Source organism: Cherax quadricarinatus, chromosome 41 (genome assembly GCF_038502225.1).
Source record: "Cherax quadricarinatus isolate ZL_2023a chromosome 41, ASM3850222v1, whole genome shotgun sequence".
Lineage (NCBI taxonomy): Eukaryota > Metazoa > Arthropoda > Malacostraca > Decapoda > Parastacidae > Cherax > Cherax quadricarinatus.
In genome coordinates this window covers 11,507,517-11,528,035 of record NC_091332.1, presented here as the reverse complement: position 1 = coordinate 11,528,035, position 20,519 = coordinate 11,507,517, and the positions used below count along the sequence as shown (strand labels likewise).

Sequence of the window (20,519 nt, the reverse complement as noted above, 5' to 3'; positions counted from 1 at the left end):
CTGAAATGGTGATGAACAGATATGGCATGATAAAATTGGTGCAGCACAAAAACCAATTGTGAACACATTTTCCATTACAAAGAAGCCGAAAGCCAACATATTAAGCTGTTTAGCTTTTTGAGAATAGGTTTTAGTAGTAAGGCAGTGAAGCCACCTAAATGCAGTACTGCACCAAAAGTGAGGATAATGCTGTACACTAGCAGTTTCTTCAGGATAAGCTGATAAAACAGGCATATGAATGAAGAACTGAAAGGTATAGGATAGGGGTTGGCCCCCCAGGTTAGTGGTAATCGACTTTAAAGCAAGCAATGGCTGGGTTGCTAAATTTAAAGCTTCAAATATTAAAAATAAAATGTAAATAGGTGAATCATTAATTGGAGATGCATCTACCAATGCACCATTTAAAGCAAAGAAGAATAGGTTCATTAATATAAAATCAATCTGAATCAAATCAAATTTATAATGCTGACAAGACTGTGTGGTAGTGGAGAGGTTTGGCACATAACACGTTAACTAGTCGAGTTGAGAAAACTATACCCAGACAAAATAAGTAACAATGCAGATGTCAGTCATAGAACACACTATTTTCTTTATAAAGGCAGCAAAACCTCGAGCTATAAGGCATGAAATTCACAAACTACTTGTACATTACAACTTAGAATAGTAAATACTGCACCTGATTTAATCAGGGTATTTCACCAACCAGTGTGATCAAAACTTTTCTGGCATAACATTGTTTCAAGTAAACTGTGTGGATTAGGAGAAATGTTCAGTTCTTCTGAACAAAAATTCTGAAATATGGCAAAATTTAGAGATTAGCTTTAAAAATTAGTATCATCTCCTTTGGCAGCACAATGACATGTGTATGATATACAATACATGATCAAATTGTGGATGGATTTTTTTTTCTTTTTTTTTTTTTTTTTGAAAAATTATTTTTTTTTTTTTTGGTAAATAACCATTTGGTGCATGTTCATATTTTTTTAGCAAGTCAAAAAATGTGTCTTTCAATTTTGCTCTTATTCATAATTTTCATGTGGCTGGAATCATTCTATGACCCTTTGAACATTATAGCTAGGGTACAATGTATGGAGCAATGAAGTCAGGAGAAGCAACAAAACATTCTCTCCTTAGTTCACCATGAAGTGAATGTAGTATTGTACTATTGTATTTACACAGTACATACTACAATCTTTTGATTAAGTGCTTTAAACGTAGTATTGTGTTGCTAACATTATAACAAATTTACTCTTACCGATGCCAACTTGGCACTGTCATGGCCAGTTCACCCTGGTATTACAGAAATCAAAATCACAATGCAAGAAACTATTCAAAGCCCAATTTTGACATTCTGCAATCGTGTCCATAAAACATTACATGTTACAGGCCAGGAACGAGCAAATTTAAGATGAAAGTGGAAATGACCCCCACCAATTATGCTGAAAGAGATGAAGGGTTCTTAGACAAGCACCTTTTAGAGAGTGTGGCAACCTTCCCAGAACAGGCCTCCCTACCCCTACACAAATCAAACCACACCACCATGTTAAAGTGACTCAATGTCTGAGGGAACAAGAAAATGTGATCATATGAATGTTCATCATATATGTATTATTGTTCATTGTTCAGAATTACATTATGCAATTTTTTAATATAAAATGAATTATTATTCATGGCCATTTCCTTTATTTTTTTCCTAAATGTTCAAGTATGTACTTTTTTTTTACATAAACGTATAGCTGTATGGTGCATGTGTACTCATTTCACATTTCTCTTTATCAAGATATATGGAATAATTTTTGTTTGCAATGAGTAATGAGGAATTTTTATAAATTAATTTTCTGTTTTGAGATCAAACATACTGATATTTAATACAAAAATAACCACAATTGAACATCTGTCTAGCTAAGCATAATAAACCATTCATGATCACCTCTAAGCATTTTAGTCAAAACTTTGCCTATCCTGTCTAGTGTCAGAGACCAAACTGTAAAAAATCAATTAAATGATGAAAATAAATATTATGACCATATTATAAACAGGGCACTGACATGTTTTTCACACATGTTGTACACACTAAAATTTGTAATTTTTCATAAGAAGTATTATTGAACCCCAAGTAATAACTCACTTCTTACATCCTGGAGAGAAGGGATAAGATCCTGAGTGCTGGAACCAGTATCAGTAAGCTTCTTGCTCCCTTTCATTAACCCCCATAAACTCCATGAACTCGTTCCCCCTGAAAAAACATGAATAAGCTTTCTTCAATAAAAAAAATTAATAATCCATTACAATGATTTCAACTGAAGCAGTATTCCCCATCCATTCGCAAAAACTGCAAATTCTGGACATGCTTAAAACAATGCCTAAAAATGCCTATTTTTATAGTTTAAATCCTAAATATGCACCCAAAACACTAATTTAATTTCAAATTCAGTTTCATACATCACCCTTAACCCTTTCAGGGTCCGTCCCGTAGATCTACGGCTTTACGTTCAGGGTCCAAACCGTAGATCTACGCCATGAGCTCAGCTCACTCTGATAAACTACGAGTGGTAAATTTGGGCCTAGATATGAGAGAATACATCTATGTGGTATGTGTGCACCACATAAAACAAATCCTGCAGCACACTGTGTATAATGAGAGAAAAAAACTGAGACCGTAATTTTCGATTAAATCAGCGACTTTGCAGTGTTTTTCCGTATGTTTTTTATAGCTGTATTTGTGATTTCTTGGTCTCATTTGATAGAATGGAAGATATATTACAGAAATAGTGATGATTTCGATTGGTTTTAGCACTGGAAATGGCTTGAAACTGAGCTCAAAGAAGCGGAAATGTTAAATTTTTGCCAATGTTCAAGAGTAAACAAACGGCCTCACACGTCTAATACACGCCAGCTGGTGGGTCTAATATACATTCACAAATGTGGTGATGATATTTATACAATTATTACAATATTGCATAACAGTAAATCTTCTATTTTTTGGTGTGAATAAAAATTCATTATGTGAATAAAAAATCAAAATGGAATTTATTTGTAAAGCCTCAAAACATAACTAATGAACAGAGGAAATGTTAGTTTGGTGCCAGGAATACCTACATTGTTTATTCTGGACCCTATTTTGAAATTGGAATATTTTGAACTCTGTTAAATTGGCCAAATTACCAATTTCCAATCACTTTATTTTGTAGTTAAAACAGTTGACTTGGCGATTTCTTGTGCTCAATCGATAGAATAGAAGTAATACTAGTGAAACAGCTAAGAATTTGGTCAACTGGAATAATGTAATTGGCCTAAAATGGGAGTCAAAGTCGGCAAAATGGCCGATTCGTGAATATCGCTGACACATCAAAATTCGCGAGAGCATAATTTCATCAATTTTCCATAAAATTTCGTACTTTTTGTTTTATTACCTTCACAAAAAGATTCTCTACCATTTCATATGAAAAAATAACAGTTTTTTTTTTTTAAATTCTTGGACACTGGGGCACCACTTCAGATTTTGGCCTTGGACCCTGAAGGGGTTAAAAAAAAAATGTAAAGAAACCCATATACAGCACTGTACTGTACCGCTATGTCTCCTGCAGTGTTAGAATGTAAAATACCAATGTTACCCCCATATGTATTGTAATTCATGCAAGCCCATTTTCTTTGGTATACTGTAATTCATGCAACCCTTTTTTCTTTGGCATACAAAATTATTAAATTATATTTTTCTTAATATTAAGTGTTAAAATGCATAAAAAATTATACAGTGGACCCCCGGTTTTTGGCTGGTGTAGAAATTGGCCAATTCAGAAATCGAGCACTTTTTTAGCGAAATTTTCCCCTGGATTTCGTGCATCCGTTCGGAAATCGTTGGTACCCGATGCATTCACCTGGGCAGCCCATATGTTCATGACTCACTCTTGGGCACATTAAATGTCTTATTTCAGGTTAATATAGACATTTTCATTAATCCATCTATGATATTTTTTTCAAAATTATATATGTAAAAAACACATTACATAGTTCATATAAATATGCCTTTGTTACTCATTCACTAAGAGTGTCCCTCAAGTCTTGATGCCATAGTTATAATACTAATACATAATAATAATCACTCTTGGGCACATTAAATGTCTTATTTTAGGTTAAGATAGACATTTTCATTAATCCATCTATGATATTTTCTTCAAAATTACATACAGTATAAGAAACACGTTACATAGCACATAGCATGTAAACATGCAATATTTATATGCTATTGAGCGGCGAGTCAGGTGGAGGGTAAACATTACATTTTCTCTGGTTGAGTGTTAGAGAAAACTGTGAATTTGGCATCTGGCCCAGCCACCACCCTTAACATGCGCTTGTTTACAATTCTCGGCACGAATTATTCATTATGTACTTCTCCTTTTGTTTATGATGGCATCTAAAGGTAGTTGTTAGAAACGATTAAACTCAGTGAACATGATTTGTCGATGGTAATAACATAGCTGTGTTCTGCAGTGTAGGTAGCTGGTAGGTGTAACCCAGAGGGACTACATACGTGTACCTATATTAACTGGCTACCTACACTGACTTCCTACAAATAAATACTACTCACCTCTTGCCCTACATTAAGACTACAAATATTTTAAGGTAAGTAATGAATGTACTTACCACTGAAGAGCTGCAACACTATTCTTCTTTCAACACACCGGCTGTATCCCACCAAGGCAGGGTGGCCCAAAAGGAAAAACGAAAGTTTCTCCTTTTACATTTAGTATTATATACAGGAGAAGGGGTTACTAGCCCCTTGCCCCTGGCATTTTAGTTGCCTCTTACAACACGCATGGCTTACGGAGGAAGAATTCTGTTCCACTTCCCCATGGAGATAAGAGGAAATAAATAAGAACAAGAACTAGAAAGAAAATAGCAGAAAACCCAGAGGGGTGTGTATATATATGCTTGTATATGTGTGTGTGGTGTGACCTAAGTGTAAGTAGAAGTAGCAAGACGTTACACAAATAACCCACACATAAGAGAGAGAAGCTTACGACCACGTTTCAGTCCGACTTGGACCATTTACAAAGTCACACTAACCAGAAGTGGAGCAGGATGGCTATATATAGGCAGGAAGAGGTGGTGGTGCCTTTTTTTGTTATTTAGCAAGACGTACCTGTAATCTTGCATATTTATGAGACAGACAAAAGACACCAGCAATCCTACCATCATGTAAAACAATTACAGGCTTTCGTTTCACACTCACTTGGCAGGATGGTAGTACCCCCCTGGATGGTTGCTGTCTACCAACCTACTACCTAGGTTTTTTAATATTTATACCCTAATAATAGTGTGGTTAAGAAGGCCTTGATCTACTGGGAGGCCTGGTCTTGGACTGGGTCTCAGGGATGCTGAGCCCCTAAAACATCCTTCAGGTAGTGGTAATGGTAGAAGGCTCTTATCATAAGTTGCCAGACTGGTAAACAATATGTATTACACAAATTTTTTTTTTTTTTTAACAAGTCGGCTGTCTCCCACCGAGGCAGGGTGACCCAAAAAGAAAGAAAATCCCCCCCAAAAAAATACTTTCATCATCATTCAACACTTTCACTTCACTCACACAATCACTGTTTTTTCAGAGGTGCTCAGAATACAACAGTTTAGAAGCATATACGTATAAAGATACACAACATATCCCTCCAAACTGCCAATATCCTAAACCCCTCCATTTATTTACTTAGCATTAATTATAGCCAATTCTTTTTAGTAATTATTACAGGAAAAGGGGTTACTAGCCCAGTGTTCCCAGCATTTTAGTTGACTTTTACAACATGCATGGCTTACGGAGGAAAGATTCTTATTCCACTTCCCCATGGATATAAAAGGAAACCTAACAAGAACAAGAACTACTAAGATAAAATCAAAGAAAACTCAGATGAGTGTGTATAAACAGACATGTACATGTACATGTAGTGTCACCTAAGTAAGTAGAAGTAGCAAGACGTACCTGTAATCTTGCATATTTTTGAGACAGACAAAAGACACCAGCAATCCTACCATCATGTAAAACAATTTATTTTATTTCTATTAAATAAAATATTTGTACTACATCAAATAAGTTTGACTAACTCTTCATCTCTTATGTAAATTTAGTAGCAGTGTATATACTTAAAATCACTCTTCCAGGAGTTTCTCCCAAAATGTATCCCTCCTGGATACTGAGGTAGTGCAACACCCTCTAATAATACTGCCCTCCTGGATACTGAGGTAGTGCAACAGCCTCTAATATTACTGCCTCTAATATAATTGGAGGGACGTCTAAGCTGTCATATCTGAGTGCCTCTGCAAAGACAGTGATTATGTACGAGTGATGGTGAAAGTGTTGAATGATGAAAGTTTTTTTTCCGTCTTTTGGGGCTTTTCTTTCTTTTTGGGTCACCCTGCCTCGGTGGGAAACGGTCGACGTTTTAAAAAAAAAAAAAAAGCTCTAAATGAAAGAAGAGAACTGAAGAAACAATTGCAAAATTCCCTCGTACCTTTTACAGGTGTGCTGGGGACAGATGAGACAGGAGTGTTGCCCCCAGAGTCTGCCCTTGATTTTTCCAAGCCGTCTTTATAATCTTTTTCTCGGGAAACAATGATTGGTTCAAGCGGCATCTCATTATAAGGTATCTTATCAGTAGCACTGTAAGAATGGATCAGGACTGGAGCAATATTAGAGTATTCTGGGCACAGCAGAGGCTCAATCCTGAAATAATACACATAAATTGTAATTAAAAAATGCATTACCAAACCAGTCTTCAGAGAAATTTAGGACTTTTAACAATACACAAAATTAATATTAAATTTAATATATAACCCTAAGTGATCAATGCCATTACATCATGTAAACATTTCCTTCTGGAAGCTAGTCAAGTTCCAGCCATTCGACCACTTTCACTTTTCCTTCCTTTGTGATTTCCCAGTCATGATAGTTACACATACAGTCACCTCTCGTATATCCAAATTCAATTTGACCAAAAAACCCTAACTCAATGAAAGATTTCAGTGCTCACTAACCATCCCCATTTCACCATTAGGCTTAAACAAACCATAGGCAACCATCAGGTCAGAGGAGTCGTAATGGGGGGGGGGGTGCCCCGGGTGACACCATTTAGGGAGTGACACCATAGAGCCTCTAAAGAAGGTGACACTAATGCCCAACACAGTGCTGCACCAACATAAGAGAAGAATCCTTCATTTCTATATAGCCTATTATGTATTAACATGAGATAAGTGATTTTGCATAACTGAAGGCAAGAATATTTAAGATCAGATTCACTGAGATGTTACCTGTACTCAAGGTCAGATCGGAATTAGTGTTTCTCTGATATTGCAATGTTTTTCTTTATTTTTCAAGTTTTTTTTTTTGTTTTGGCATTGTTAAAGATGAATAAATGTAGGATCTGTTGGCTGTACTCAAAGTAGTATTTGAGTTTGTTTCCTCAATATTATTATGTTTATTTATTTTATCATTAATAAAGTCGAGAAGTATTCACTTGTTCAGTTTATGGTCCTTAAATGTTCTCATTGCTAAACATCAGTCACTGGTCATGCAGTAGTGACATAACTGGAGTTTACCCCCACCCCTCCACCTTTGAATTTCATGGGGGTGACACCAAAGATGCTGCCCCGGGTGACACCAGAGATGCCGCCCCGGGTGACACCATCTCTAGCGACGCCTCTGCATCAGGTGGCACTGGTGGTTGTTTAGTTGTTTCTGCCGATCCTCACAACTCAATACTGACTACAATAGGGCCCCACTTAAATGGCAGGTTAGGTTCCAGGCTACTGCTGGAAAGCAGACATCGCCAAAAAGCAAAATGTCATTTTTTTCCACTTATAAATGCATATAAATGCCAGATAACAAGTTTACACTAACATATATTAAGTTAGCAATAGAACTAGGCATTAAAAAACAATAAAAAGTAAAATACACACACACAGTGCACTCATTATTTACCTCAAAATATTTGTAGTCTTAATGTAGGGCAAAAGGTGAGTAGTATTTATTGTAAGAAGTCAGGTGTGGGAGGTATGGTAGCCCTTCTGGCCACCCCACCCACACATAATGTACTACAATGATACCTAAAGCTCTCTCTAGTGATAAAATGCATATAGAGTACACTCACTACTTACCTTAAAATATTTGTAGTCTTAATGTTGGGCGAGAGGCAAGTAAACGATATAAAAATGAATAAATGAGAGAGAACGAGTAAAAGAGAGGACAGAGCCGCAGAGTATGTAAACAAACAGACGAACACAGCTGGTGGGCTGATACAAGTTCATTTCCATATCTGTAAAGCTTTTATCATAATACAAACACTTTACATTGTATACCAGCTGTCTCCACAGTGGTACAGTAGAATAAATAAAGACCAACACTTCCATTCTCTTGTAATTTTTAGAAGGAATGATGCTCTGACAATTATTATTTTACATATTACATATTATTACAAGTTGTTATTATTATTACAAAGTATTATTATTACAAGCTATTATTATTATAATCATAATAAAATAGAAGAGTTAAACCCACAAGGGTCATGAATAGCTATAGATAAAGTGAAGGCATACAAAAGGAATAAATTTCTAGTTAAGTTACTGGTGTTTGACTAGAGAAAACATAATTCTTCTGACTCTCCCACGAACCGCTTGGTAAACTAATCTCATAATTATGTCAATTTTTATACTGTGGGTGTATGTATCATGTTTATATGTTATATAAGCAGCATGTTCATTATATAATTTTGAAAAAATATCATAGATGGATTAATGGAAATGTCTATATTAATGTAATATATGACATTTAATATATTACATTAATATAGACATTTCCATTAATCCATCTATGATATTTTATGACATTTAATCTAGGTAGTAGGTTGGTAGACAGCAACCACCCAGGGAAGTACTACCGTCCTGCCAGATGACTGTGAAACAAAAACCTGTAACTGTTTTGCATGATGGTAGGATTGCTGGTTTCTTTTTCTGTCTCATAAACACGCTAAGATAACAGGGATATCTTGCTACTCCTACTTACACTTTGGTCACACTTCACAGACACGCACATGCATATATATATATACATACATCTAGGTTTTTCTCCTTTTTCTAAATAGCTCTTGTTCTTTTTTATTTCTTCTATTGTCCATGGGGAAGTGGAAAAGAATCTTTCCTCCGTAAGCCATGCGTGTCGTATGAGGCGACTAAAATGCCGGGAGCAATGGGCTAGTAACCCCTTCTCCTGTATACAATTACTAAAAAAGAGAAGAAGAAAAACTTTATAAAACTGGGTTGCTTAAATGTGCGTGGATGTAGTGCGGATGACAAGAAACAGATGATTGCTGATGTTATGAATGAAAAGAAGTTGGATGTCCTGGCCCTAAGCGAAACAAAGCTGAAGGGGGTAGGAGAGTTTCAGTGGGGGGAAATAAATGGGATTAAATCTGGAGTATCTGAGAGAGTTAGAGCAAAGGAAGGGGTAGCAGTAATGTTAAATGATCAGTTATGGAAGGAGAAAAGAGAATATGAATGTGTAAATTCAAGAATTATGTGGATTAAAGTAAAGGTTGGATGCGAGAAGTGGGTCATAATAAGCGTGTATGCACCTGGAGAAGAGAGGAATGCAGAGGAGAGAGAGAGATTTTGGGAGATGTTAAGTGAATGTATAGGAGCCTTTGAACCAAGTGAGAGAGTAATTGTGGTAGGGGACTTGAATGCTAAAGTAGGAGAAACTTTTAGAGAGGGTGTGGTAGGTAAGTTTGGGGTGCCAGGTGTAAATGATAATGGGAGCCCTTTGATTGAACTTTGTATAGAAAGGGGTTTAGTTATAGGTAATACATATTTTAAGAAAAAGAGGATAAATAAGTATACACGATATGATGTAGGGCGAAATGACAGTAGTTTGTTGGATTATGTATTGGTAGATAAAAGACTGTTGAGTAGACTTCAGGATGTACATGTTTATAGAGGGGCCACAGATATATCAGATCACTTTCTAGTTGTAGCTACACTGAGAGTAAAAGGTAGATGGGATACAAGGAGAATAGAAGCATCAGGGAAGAGAGAGGTGAAGGTTTATAAACTAAAAGAGGAGGCAGTTAGGGTAAGATATAAACAGCTATTGGAGGATAGATGGGCTAATGAGAGCATAGGCAATGGGGTCGAAGAGGTATGGGGTAGGTTTAAAAATGTAGTGTTAGAGTGTTCAGCAGAAGTTTGTGGTTACAGGAAAGTGGGTGCAGGAGGGAAGAGGAGCGATTGGTGGAATGATGATGTAAAGAGAGTAGTAAGGGAGAAAAAGTTAGCATATGAGAAGTTTTTACAAAGTAGAAGTGATGCAAGGAGGGAAGAGTATATGGAGAAAAAGAGAGAAGTTAAGAGAGTGGTGAAGCAATGTAAAAAGAGAGCAAATGAGAGAGTGGGTGAGATGTTATCAACAAATTTTGTTGAAAATAAGAAAAAGTTTTGGAGTGAGATTAACAAGTTAAGAAAGCCTAGAGAACAAATGGATTTGTCAGTTAAAAATAGGAGAGGAGAGTTATTAAATGGAGAGGTAGAGGTATTGGGAAGATGGAAGGAATATTTTGAGGAATTGTTAAATGTTGATGAAGATAGGGAAGCTGTGATTTCGTGTATAGGGCAAGGAGGAATAACATCTTGTAGGAGTGAGGAAGAGCCAGTTGTGAGTGTGGGGGAAGTTCGTGAGGCAGTAGGTAAAATGAAAGGGGGTAAGGCAGCCGGGATTGATGGGATAAAGATAGAAATGTTAAAAGCAGGTGGGGATATAGTTTTGGAGTGGTTGGTGCAATTATTTAATAAATGTATGGAAGAGGGTAAGGTACCTAGGGATTGGCAGAGAGCATGCATAGTTCCTTTGTATAAAGGCAAAGGGGATAAAAGAGAGTGCAAAAATTATAGGGGGATAAGTCTGTTGAGTGTACCTGGTAAAGTGTATGGTAGAGTTATAATTGAAAGAATTAAGAGTAAGACGGAGAATAGGATAGCAGATGAACAAGGAGGCTTTAGGAAAGGTAGGGGGTGTGTGGACCAGGTGTTTACAGTGAAACATATAAGTGAACAGTATTTAGATAAGGCTAAAGAGGTCTTTGTGGCATTTATGGATTTGGAAAAGGCGTATGACAGGGTGGATAGGGGGGCAATGTGGCAGATGTTGCAAGTGTATGGTGTAGGAGGTAGGTTACTGAAAGCAGTGAAGAGTTTTTACGAGGATAGTGAGGCTCAAGTTAGAGTATGTAGGAAAGAGGGAAATTTTTTCCCAGTAAAAGTAGGCCTTAGACAAGGATGTGTGATGTCACCGTGGTTGTTTAATATATTTATAGATGGGGTTGTAAGAGAAGTAAATGCGAGGGTCTTGGCAAGAGGCGTGGAGTTAAAAGATAAAGAATCACACACAAAGTGGGAGTTGTCACAGCTGCTCTTTGCCGATGACACTGTGCTCTTGGGAGATTCTGAAGAAAAGTTGCAGAGATTGGTGGATGAATTTGGTAGGGTGTGCAAAAGAAGAAAATTAAAGGTGAATACAGGAAAGAGTAAGGTTATGAGGATAACAAAAAGATTAGGTGATGAAAGATTGAATATCAGATTGGAGGGAGAGAGTATGGAGGAGGTGAACGTATTCAGATATTTGGGAGTGGACGTGTCAGCGGATGGGTCTATGAAAGATGAGGTGAATCATAGAATTGATGAGGGAAAAAGAGTGAGTGGTGCACTTAGGAGTCTGTGGAGACAAAGAACTTTGTCCTTGGAGGCAAAGAGGGGAATGTATGAGAGTATAGTTTTACCAACGCTCTTATATGGGTGTGAAGCGTGGGTGATGAATGTTGCAGCGAGGAGAAGGCTGGAGGCAGTGGAGATGTCATGTCTGAGGGCAATGTGTGGTGTGAATATAATGCAGAGAATTCGTAGTTTGGAAGTTAGGAGGAGGTGCGGGATTACCAAAACTGTTGTCCAGAGGGCTGAGGAAGAGTTGTTGAGGTGGTTCGGACATGTAGAGAGAATGGAGCGAAACAGAATGACTTCAAGAGTGTATCAGTCTGTAGTGGAAGGAAGGCGGGGTAGGGGTCGGCCTAGGAAGGGTTGGAGGGAGGGGGTAAAGGAGGTTTTGTGTGCGAGGGGCTTGGACTTCCAGCAGGCATGCGTGAGCGTGTTTGATAGGAGTGAATGGAGACAAATGGTTTTTAATACTTGACGTGCTGTTGGAGTGTGAGCAAAGTAACATTTATGAAGGGATTCAGGGAAACCGGCAGGCCGGACTTGAGTCCTGGAGATGGGAAGTACAGTGCCTGCACTCTGAAGGAGGGGTGTTAATGTTGCAGTTTAAAAACTGTAGTGTAAAGCACCCTTCTGGCAAGACAGTGATGGAGTGAATGATGGTGAAAGTTTTTCTTTTTCGGGCCACCCTGCCTTGGTGGGAATCGGCCGGTGTGATAATAAATAAATAAATGACATTTAATGTGCCCAAGAGATTATTATATGGCGTCGAGTAGACGCACTCATAGTAATTTTAATGTGTACCTGCATGCCAGCACAGTGTGTAAGTATATTTAGGTACAGGTACACATAAGTATAATTATCAGAGTACATATAAAATATGCAATAACTTTAAAACACTTGAAATTTTGGAAAATTTCCAGACATAATAGATATACGTGCTCACGGAGAATGTAAACAAACCTGGTGGGGTGTGCTGCATTTGAAAGACCGCTCACCATATAGCAAATTTTGGTCACAATTTGAAATCGCCGTATTAGTAGAACACCGTAAGGTGAAACGCCGTAAAGCGGGGCCCTACTGTATAATTATGCAAGTGGTGAACCAGATCAGTTAAGGCTACACAATATCATTTTTTAATATAAAGCTTTACTGAAATTATGCAATACTGAAGTGTGTGGGTGTGACAAGAAGCATAATTTTAAACCTGTTTTGCACACTTGACTTAGTCTTGCCCCTGATTCAAGCCTGTGTAATCCATTTACAGAAAGTGGAAAAAAAAAAAGTTGATCTACGGCTGCATAAAATGTAATGTACAAGTCTTGTGGTAACAGCACTTTTGTATGAGTGTGAGGCAAGGGCTTTAAATGTTGTATGAGGAGGAGGTTGGAGGAAGAGGAGATACCATGTTTGAGAGCAATGTATGGTATGAATAGTAAGTAGTGCTCAGAATGTAAAAATTATAAGACTAGGGTCACCAAGTTTATAATTAAGAAGGTTGAAGAGAGGTTGCATTTAGAGGATGGAGATGGGCAGAATAATGAAGAGGGTAAATAAATTTATGTGGAAGATGGAGGGTGGGGGAACATTCCAAGAATGGTTGGAGAGAGGGGGGATAAAAGGAGGCTAAGTTTTAGAGGTTTGAGTATCCAGCAGGCTTATCTGAGCATATTAGATAAGAGTGAATGGAGGTAAGTGGCTTTTAGCCCTTTCAGGGTCCAAGGCCAAAATCGGAAGGGGTGCCCCAGTGTCCAAGAAATTTTGAAAAAAAAAAAAAAAAAATACTTTTTCTTACAGAATTAAAGAGAATATTTTTGTGAAGGTAATAAAACAAAAAAAAATTCTGATCAGTACTTACCGAGATACAGTGGCGAGAAGTTGACCCAAAATGACCGGGTGGCGGCAACATTGACAATTTCCACATACGCTCATTACTTTATTTTACGTTTTTTATATTTTCTTTTCTTTTCCAATTTTTTTCTTTTCCTACTAACATTTGGGGCCTGAGAGACCAATACTGTATATAATGTATATATATAAGCTCACTGTATTGAACACAATAACCGCACTAAAGTTATCATAACACTGTTTACCACTGTTGTTTATTACAATAAACATGCACAAATCTTGTATAATACTAATGTTCTATCATATATTTACATATGTACAATCACTGGACATGTTTTTAGAACTGCTGCAGCTTGTGGAACTCCTTGAAACAAGCCACCATGCATACATTCCTCGCACATAAACCGAGTGTCTTTGCGTCTTTGTTGCCGTCGTTTTGTTTGTGCACAGACAACACATCTCTTCTGAGCAAATTTCTTCTTAGTTGCAGGAAGCTGTATTATGAAGTGATCACCTTCCCTCCTCAAACGCTTGGGTATATCCTGAGGAGTTCGAGGATGGTTTTGTATAGCAGGTGTTGTTACCTGGTATTTCATTATGAGTTGTCTGACAACAGACAAACAAAATTCACCATATGGTGGTCTGCTGCCAGTCTTCACTTGGTACATATTATATGCATTGAGCATTGAAATGTCCATGAGATGGAAGAAAAGTTTCATATACCACTTGTAACTCTTACGAACACAATAAACAAAGCCAATCTGCATATCACATTTGTCAACCAAGCGCATGTTTTGTGTATAATCAATCACTGTCACTGGTTTTCGAATATGTTCATTAGTCATTCTATCAACTTTGCCACTGTCTTGCATTTCGTTACGGTGAATGGTTGTCAACAATGTGACATCTCGTTTGTCATGCCACCGTACTGTCATGATGTCAATGGCAGTAAACACCTGCACCTCATCACCATGAGTGCCTGTGTTGAACCTGGGCATATGTTAACGATTAGAACGCACTGTGCCACACACATCCGTCTTGTTCACTCGCAAGAAATCACTGAGTAAAGGGCTTGTGTACCAGTTATCGGTATATAATGTATGCCCCTTACCAAGATAAGGTGCCATCAGCTTCTCACTACGTCATCTGAGATGACTCGCGAAATCGTAATGACACGATTGCAAACATACCACATGGTATGGTTTGTTTGCAATCGTGTCATTACGATTTCGTGAGTCATGTTTACGGCTTTGAGGGGACTTGAGCTAGAGTTCGTCATGGCCACGCTAGCTGGAGATTCGTCTGTAAAAACTTGCATTTGTGGTCACAGTGGTGCCTATGTTAACCTTCCTATGGTGTAGAAATATACCTAGTTGGACGAATCTTATTGTGGCTAGCTGGTCCAGTGGCTAACGCGACGGTCTGGAGTTCTGAGACTTTCTGATCGCGGGTTCTATCCCCGCCCGTGGTATGATTTCACCTGAGATACCCAATAACATCCTAGTATCTTTCAATGTTTTACTTCCCATGTATACAACAATATCCAATACTAGGCCACTGTCACAGTCACAGAGTACAAACAATTTTATACCAAAGCGTTTCTTCTTGCTCGGTATATACTGTTTGAATGACAGTCTACCTTTGAACAAAATCAAAGATTCGTTAAGTACAAGATTCTTGAATGGATAAAAGTACATGTTGAACTTTTGTTTGAGATACATAAAAACATTTCTAATCTTGTATAACCTGTCACTTCTGTCAGGCCTGGTTTTGTCAGAGAGTGCAACATACTTAACAGTAAGATAAACCTGTTCACTGGGATGATTTCACTGAAGACCAGGGTAGAAATTAGCCGATCTGTGGACCAGTATGCTTTTATATTATGCTTATAGACATGAGGCATAAGCATTATTGTTGCAAAAAGCAAATACATTTCTGCAACAGTTGTCTCTTTCCACTGGTGTAGTCTTGACTGTGGTGATATCATTGTATTTGACATGGTGTACTCAAAATACTTTTTACTTTCCTTGACAATAGTTTCCATCAATGGCTGGTCAAAGAATAGTTCAAAGAATTCCAGTTCATTGGCAGTGGTTCCAAGAAGACAAGTAGGTAGAATTCCACTTTGAGAGTCATCAAACTGGCAGGGCTTGGGAACAAAATTGGGATTTTGCTGCCAATCCCACATACGGTTTGCTGGTGGATACTGGACATCATAGGCTGGTTGTGCTGGTAGTTGTGGTTGTGGTGGGCTGGTGGCTGACGCTCCGCTTTGTCCTTGAACTGAGGAGTCAGCAGTGTGGGTTCCAGCCTGGGCTGGTGAGTCATGCATGGCCGTGGCACTGCCATCACCACTACCACCACCTACTGATGCCTGTGATCTACCCATGCCAAGTGTAGCCACATCATCCTCACTTTCACTGTCTATTCCTGGTGTAGGGCCACGGGGTGTACTCCATCCCCTGGGCACTGCATAGGGAACACTACCCAAGCGCATGCGGCGGCGTATATACCGACGCTTCACTGGTGAATATGTTTCCTCACTATCACTACTCGAATGATCGTCAAGAGCAATAAAATCACAATCCAGTCACTATCATCATCATTACTGAAGTCAGAGGCCTGGCCACGCGAAAATAATAGTTTTCTCTTGCGATGAGGTACAACTGACCGTGACTGAGGAGTGCCCACACCAGAGGTAGAAGGTTGAGGATCATCAGGGTTTTCTGCACTATTATCGATATCCTGGCCATTCCTTTCGGTCACTAACTGATCAAAGCCAAAGAATTCGTCTTCATTTCCACTTCCATCAGAGTCAGAACTATCAGATAGGAAGAGGAGAGTCCCAATTTTCCTTGGAGCGAGAGCTGCCTTGCAACGAGGCATGGTGAACAAAGGAAACTAAGCCGGCGTTCCCACAATGCTATGCGGGTACCTAGAATTTTTATTTATGGTGCACACACACCACGTAGGCCTAACAGCCTTTTCACGCTAAATTTGATGCCGCTAGAATTTTGGCATAGATCTACGGTTTGGACCCTGAACGTAAAGCCGTAGATCTACAGCACAGGCCCTAAAAGGGTTAATGGTCGTGCTGTTTGAGTGTGAGCAAAGTATCACTGATGAAGAGATTCTGGGAAGCCAGTTAGCTGGACTAATCCTATACTTCTGGCAAAACAGTAACTGAATGAACAATGGAAAATGGGCTCCTTCACCCTCCTAGACCATGAGGCTAGAAGAGTGAATCTCACAAATGATAAATGACTTCCCATGCAACTACATGTAAGTGAGCATACATACATAAGCAAGCACAACGCATGCATATTTTTTTTTTTTTTTTAACATGTTGGCCATTTCCCACCAAGGCAGGGTGACCCAAAAAGAATAAATAATTTCATCATCATTCAACACTTTCACCATCATTCATACATGATAAATGTCTTTACAGAGGTGCTCAAGATACGACAGCATAGACGTCCCTCCAAACTGCCAATATCCCAAACCCCTTCTTTAATTAATTAAAGTGCAGACATTGTACATCCCACTTCCAGGACTCAAGTCCAGTTAACAGGTGTCCCTGAATCCCTTCACAAAATATAACCCTGCTCACACTCCAACAGCTCGTCAAGTCCCAAAAACCATTTGTTTCCAATCGCTCCTATATAAGACGCTCACGCATGCTTGCTGGAAGTCCAAGCCCCTCGCCCACAAAACCTCCTTTACACCCTCCATCCAACCTTTTCGCGGACAACCCCTACCCCACCTTCCTTCCCCTACAGATTTTTACACTCTCCATGTCATTCTTTGTTCCATTCTCTCTAAATGACAAAACCACCTCAATAGCCCCTCTTCAGCAACACCTACTCCTAATTTCCACACTACAAATTCTCTGCACAATATTTACAACACACATTGCCCTTAGACACAACATCTCCACTGCCTCCAACTGCCTCCTCGCTGCAGCATTTACAACCCATGCTTCACACCCATATAAGAGTGTTGGTACCACTATACTCTCGTACATTCCCTGCTTTGCTTCCATGGATAATGTTTTTTGTCTCCAAAGATACCTCAATGCACCACTCATCTTTTTTCCTTCATCAATTCTATGGTTAACCTCATCCTTCATAAATCTATCTGCTGACAAGTCAACTCTCAAATATGTACAGTGGACTCCCGGTATTCGATGGCATCGGTATACGTTAAATTCGGTATTCGATATACATGTATTTTAACGCAAAAATTTTGCCTCGCCACTCGTTAAAAAACCCGCCACAAGTGATTCGTCTGGGACGCATCCATGTGAGTGCCAGTGTTTACAAGCCAGCCAGTGTGCTCGCATCTAAGCATACATTTGGTACATTCCATATTATCACAGTGTTTTTGGTGCTTGTTTCTGCAAAATAAGTCACCATGGGCCCCAAGAAAGCTTCTAGTGCCAACCCTGTGGTAAAAAGGGTGAGAATTAGTATGGAAATTAAGAAAGATTTTGAAGGGTTTGGGGCTAACCCTGACAAGCCTATGCCAGTTGTGGAATCCATTGTGCCTACTTCAAAAATTAAGTAAATATGTGCAAAGTGGGTTGAAGTGCAAACCTTTATGGATGAAAATCACCCTAACACAGCTATTGCTAGCCGTGTTGGTGACTATTACAATGACAATGTTGTGGCCCATTTTAGACAAATCGTAAAGGAACAGGAGGTACAGAGCTCTATGGACAGATTTGTTGTGCGGCAGAGGCCCAGTGACTCTCAAGCTGGCCCTAGTAGCATTAAAAGAAGAAGGGAAGTAACCTCAGAAAGAGACTTGCTACCTCAAGTCCTAATGGAAGGGGACTCCCCTTCTAAACAATACGTTCGACACTCTCCCCTCCTCCCATCCCATCAATCATCACCAGATCGTCATTAAAGGTAAGTGTCATATATTCTATTGTTAGTAGAGTACTACTAACTGTGCATGTCTCCTTCAGTTTGTGTGCATTAAACTTATTATTTCATGTGGTAAAACTTTTTTTTTCATAGTACTTTTGGGTGTCTTGCACGGATTAATTTGATTTCCATTATTTCTTATGGGGAAAATTAATTCGCCTTCCGATAATTTTGGCATATGATGAGCTCTCAGGAACGGATTAATATCGTATACCGGGGGTCCACTGTATCTGAAAACATTCACTTCTTCCATACTCCCTCCCTCCAATGTGATATCCAATTTTCCTTTATCTAAATCGTTTGATACCCTCATCACCTTACTCTTATCTATGTTCACTTTCAACTTTCTACCTTTACACACCCTCTCAAACTACAGTGGAACCTCTACTTGCGAGTTTAATCCGTTCCATGACCTTGCTCGCAACTGGATTTGCTCGTTTGCAGCGTCAATTTTCCTCATTTAAATTAACTGAAATGCAATTAATCCGTTTCAGTGGAATTCTGTACTTCAATAATTTCGCTAATATCAACTCTACGGCTTATTTATCTATCTCACTTCATCTAATATGACATAATAAACAATATAAATAACTTAGAAACCTAATATATACTTTAAAATGAATAAAATATGTCATTCATGTCATTCTCTATCAAATAAGACCAAAAAAATAAGAATACAACCATAAAATCATACGAAAATACCACTAAGGGGTAGCTAATTGCTGAGAAGTGAACTCCATTATTTCTGCTTAGATTTCTTTCATTATTATTATTATTATTATTATTATTATTATTATTATTATTATTATTATTAATTATTATTATTATTATATAAATAAGTTGTAATTTTTATTCACACAAAAAATATAAGATTTACTGTGACGTCATTTGTTTACACTGAAACAGCCAAGCAATGTACCATTTCTCCTAGGTTGAGCTCTATTTCAAGGTACTTTTCGTCGTGAAAGCAATCAAAATCATATCTATTTCTGTAATTTATCTTCCATTCTATCAAATGAGACCAAAAAAACGAGAATACAACCATAAAAACCATTCAAAATTACCATTAAGGGGTGGCTAATTGCTGAGAAGTGAACTCCATTATTTATGCTCAGATTTCTTTCATTTTTGGTGTATATTAAGAAGCATCTTTCCATCATACATTGCGCAAGTTTCAATAAGATAGTCCAACAAACAAATGAGATACAATTCCCGAGATCACGAGCAAGAGCCCCTCACCAGTGTCAAGGAACCTACCTTGAGATCTGCTCACTTGTGGAAATTTTGCTCGCGTATGAAAGCAAAAAGTCGACCCATCGACTGCTCGTATTTGGAAAAACTCGCACGTGGACACGCTCGCAAGTAAAGGTTCCACTGTAGTCCACAAGCCTTCGCAACTTTTCTTTCAAATCCCCCTAAAGCACAGTATCATCAGCAAAAAGTAACTGTATCAACTCCCATTTTGTATCTGATTCCCCATAATTTAATTCCACCCTTCTCCCCAACACCCTAGCATTTACTTCTTTAACAACCCCCATCTATAAATATATTAAACAACCATGGTGACATTACACATCCCTGTCTAAGACCTACTTTTATTGGGAAGTAATCTCCCTCTCTCCTACACACCCTAACCTGAGCCTTGCTATCCTCATAAAAATTCTTTACAGCACTCAGTAACTTACTACCTATTTCATACACTTGCAACATCTGCCACATTGCTCCCTTATCCACTATCATATGCTTTTTCTAAATCCATAAATGCAATGAAAACTTCCCTACCTTTATCTTAATACTGTTCACATATACGTATGCTTCAATATAAACACTTGATCTACATATCCCCTACCCATTCTAAAGCCTCCTTGCTCGTCTGCAATCCTGCTCTGTCTTACCTCTAATTCTTTCAATAATAACCCTACCATACACTTTACCTGGTATACTCCATAAAAATTATAGGGGAATAAGTTTACATTCTCTTTTGTCCCCCTTCCCTTTATA

The 20,519-nt window shown here is 38.3% G+C and overlaps 1 protein-coding gene across 4 annotated transcripts in view; it reads right to left on the bottom strand.

Annotated features, from left to right (window-relative positions):
* LOC128695826 (phospholipase DDHD1-like) overlaps positions 1-20,519 on the bottom strand; it is a 67,246-nt gene that overhangs the window by 12,606 nt on the left and 34,121 nt on the right. For 2 of the 4 annotated variants that reach the window (XM_070093014.1, XM_053786709.2), the window contains 2 exons: positions 6,504-6,715; positions 2,129-2,236 (listed from right to left, as the gene is read on the bottom strand). In XM_070093014.1, coding sequence (XP_069949115.1) covers positions 2,129-2,236; positions 6,504-6,715 — 320 coding nt within the window. Of the gene's footprint in view, positions 1-676; positions 792-2,128; positions 2,237-6,503; positions 6,716-20,519 lie in introns of all 4 variants that reach the window. The other 2 variants (XR_011393044.1, XR_011393045.1) reach the window with 2 other exon arrangements.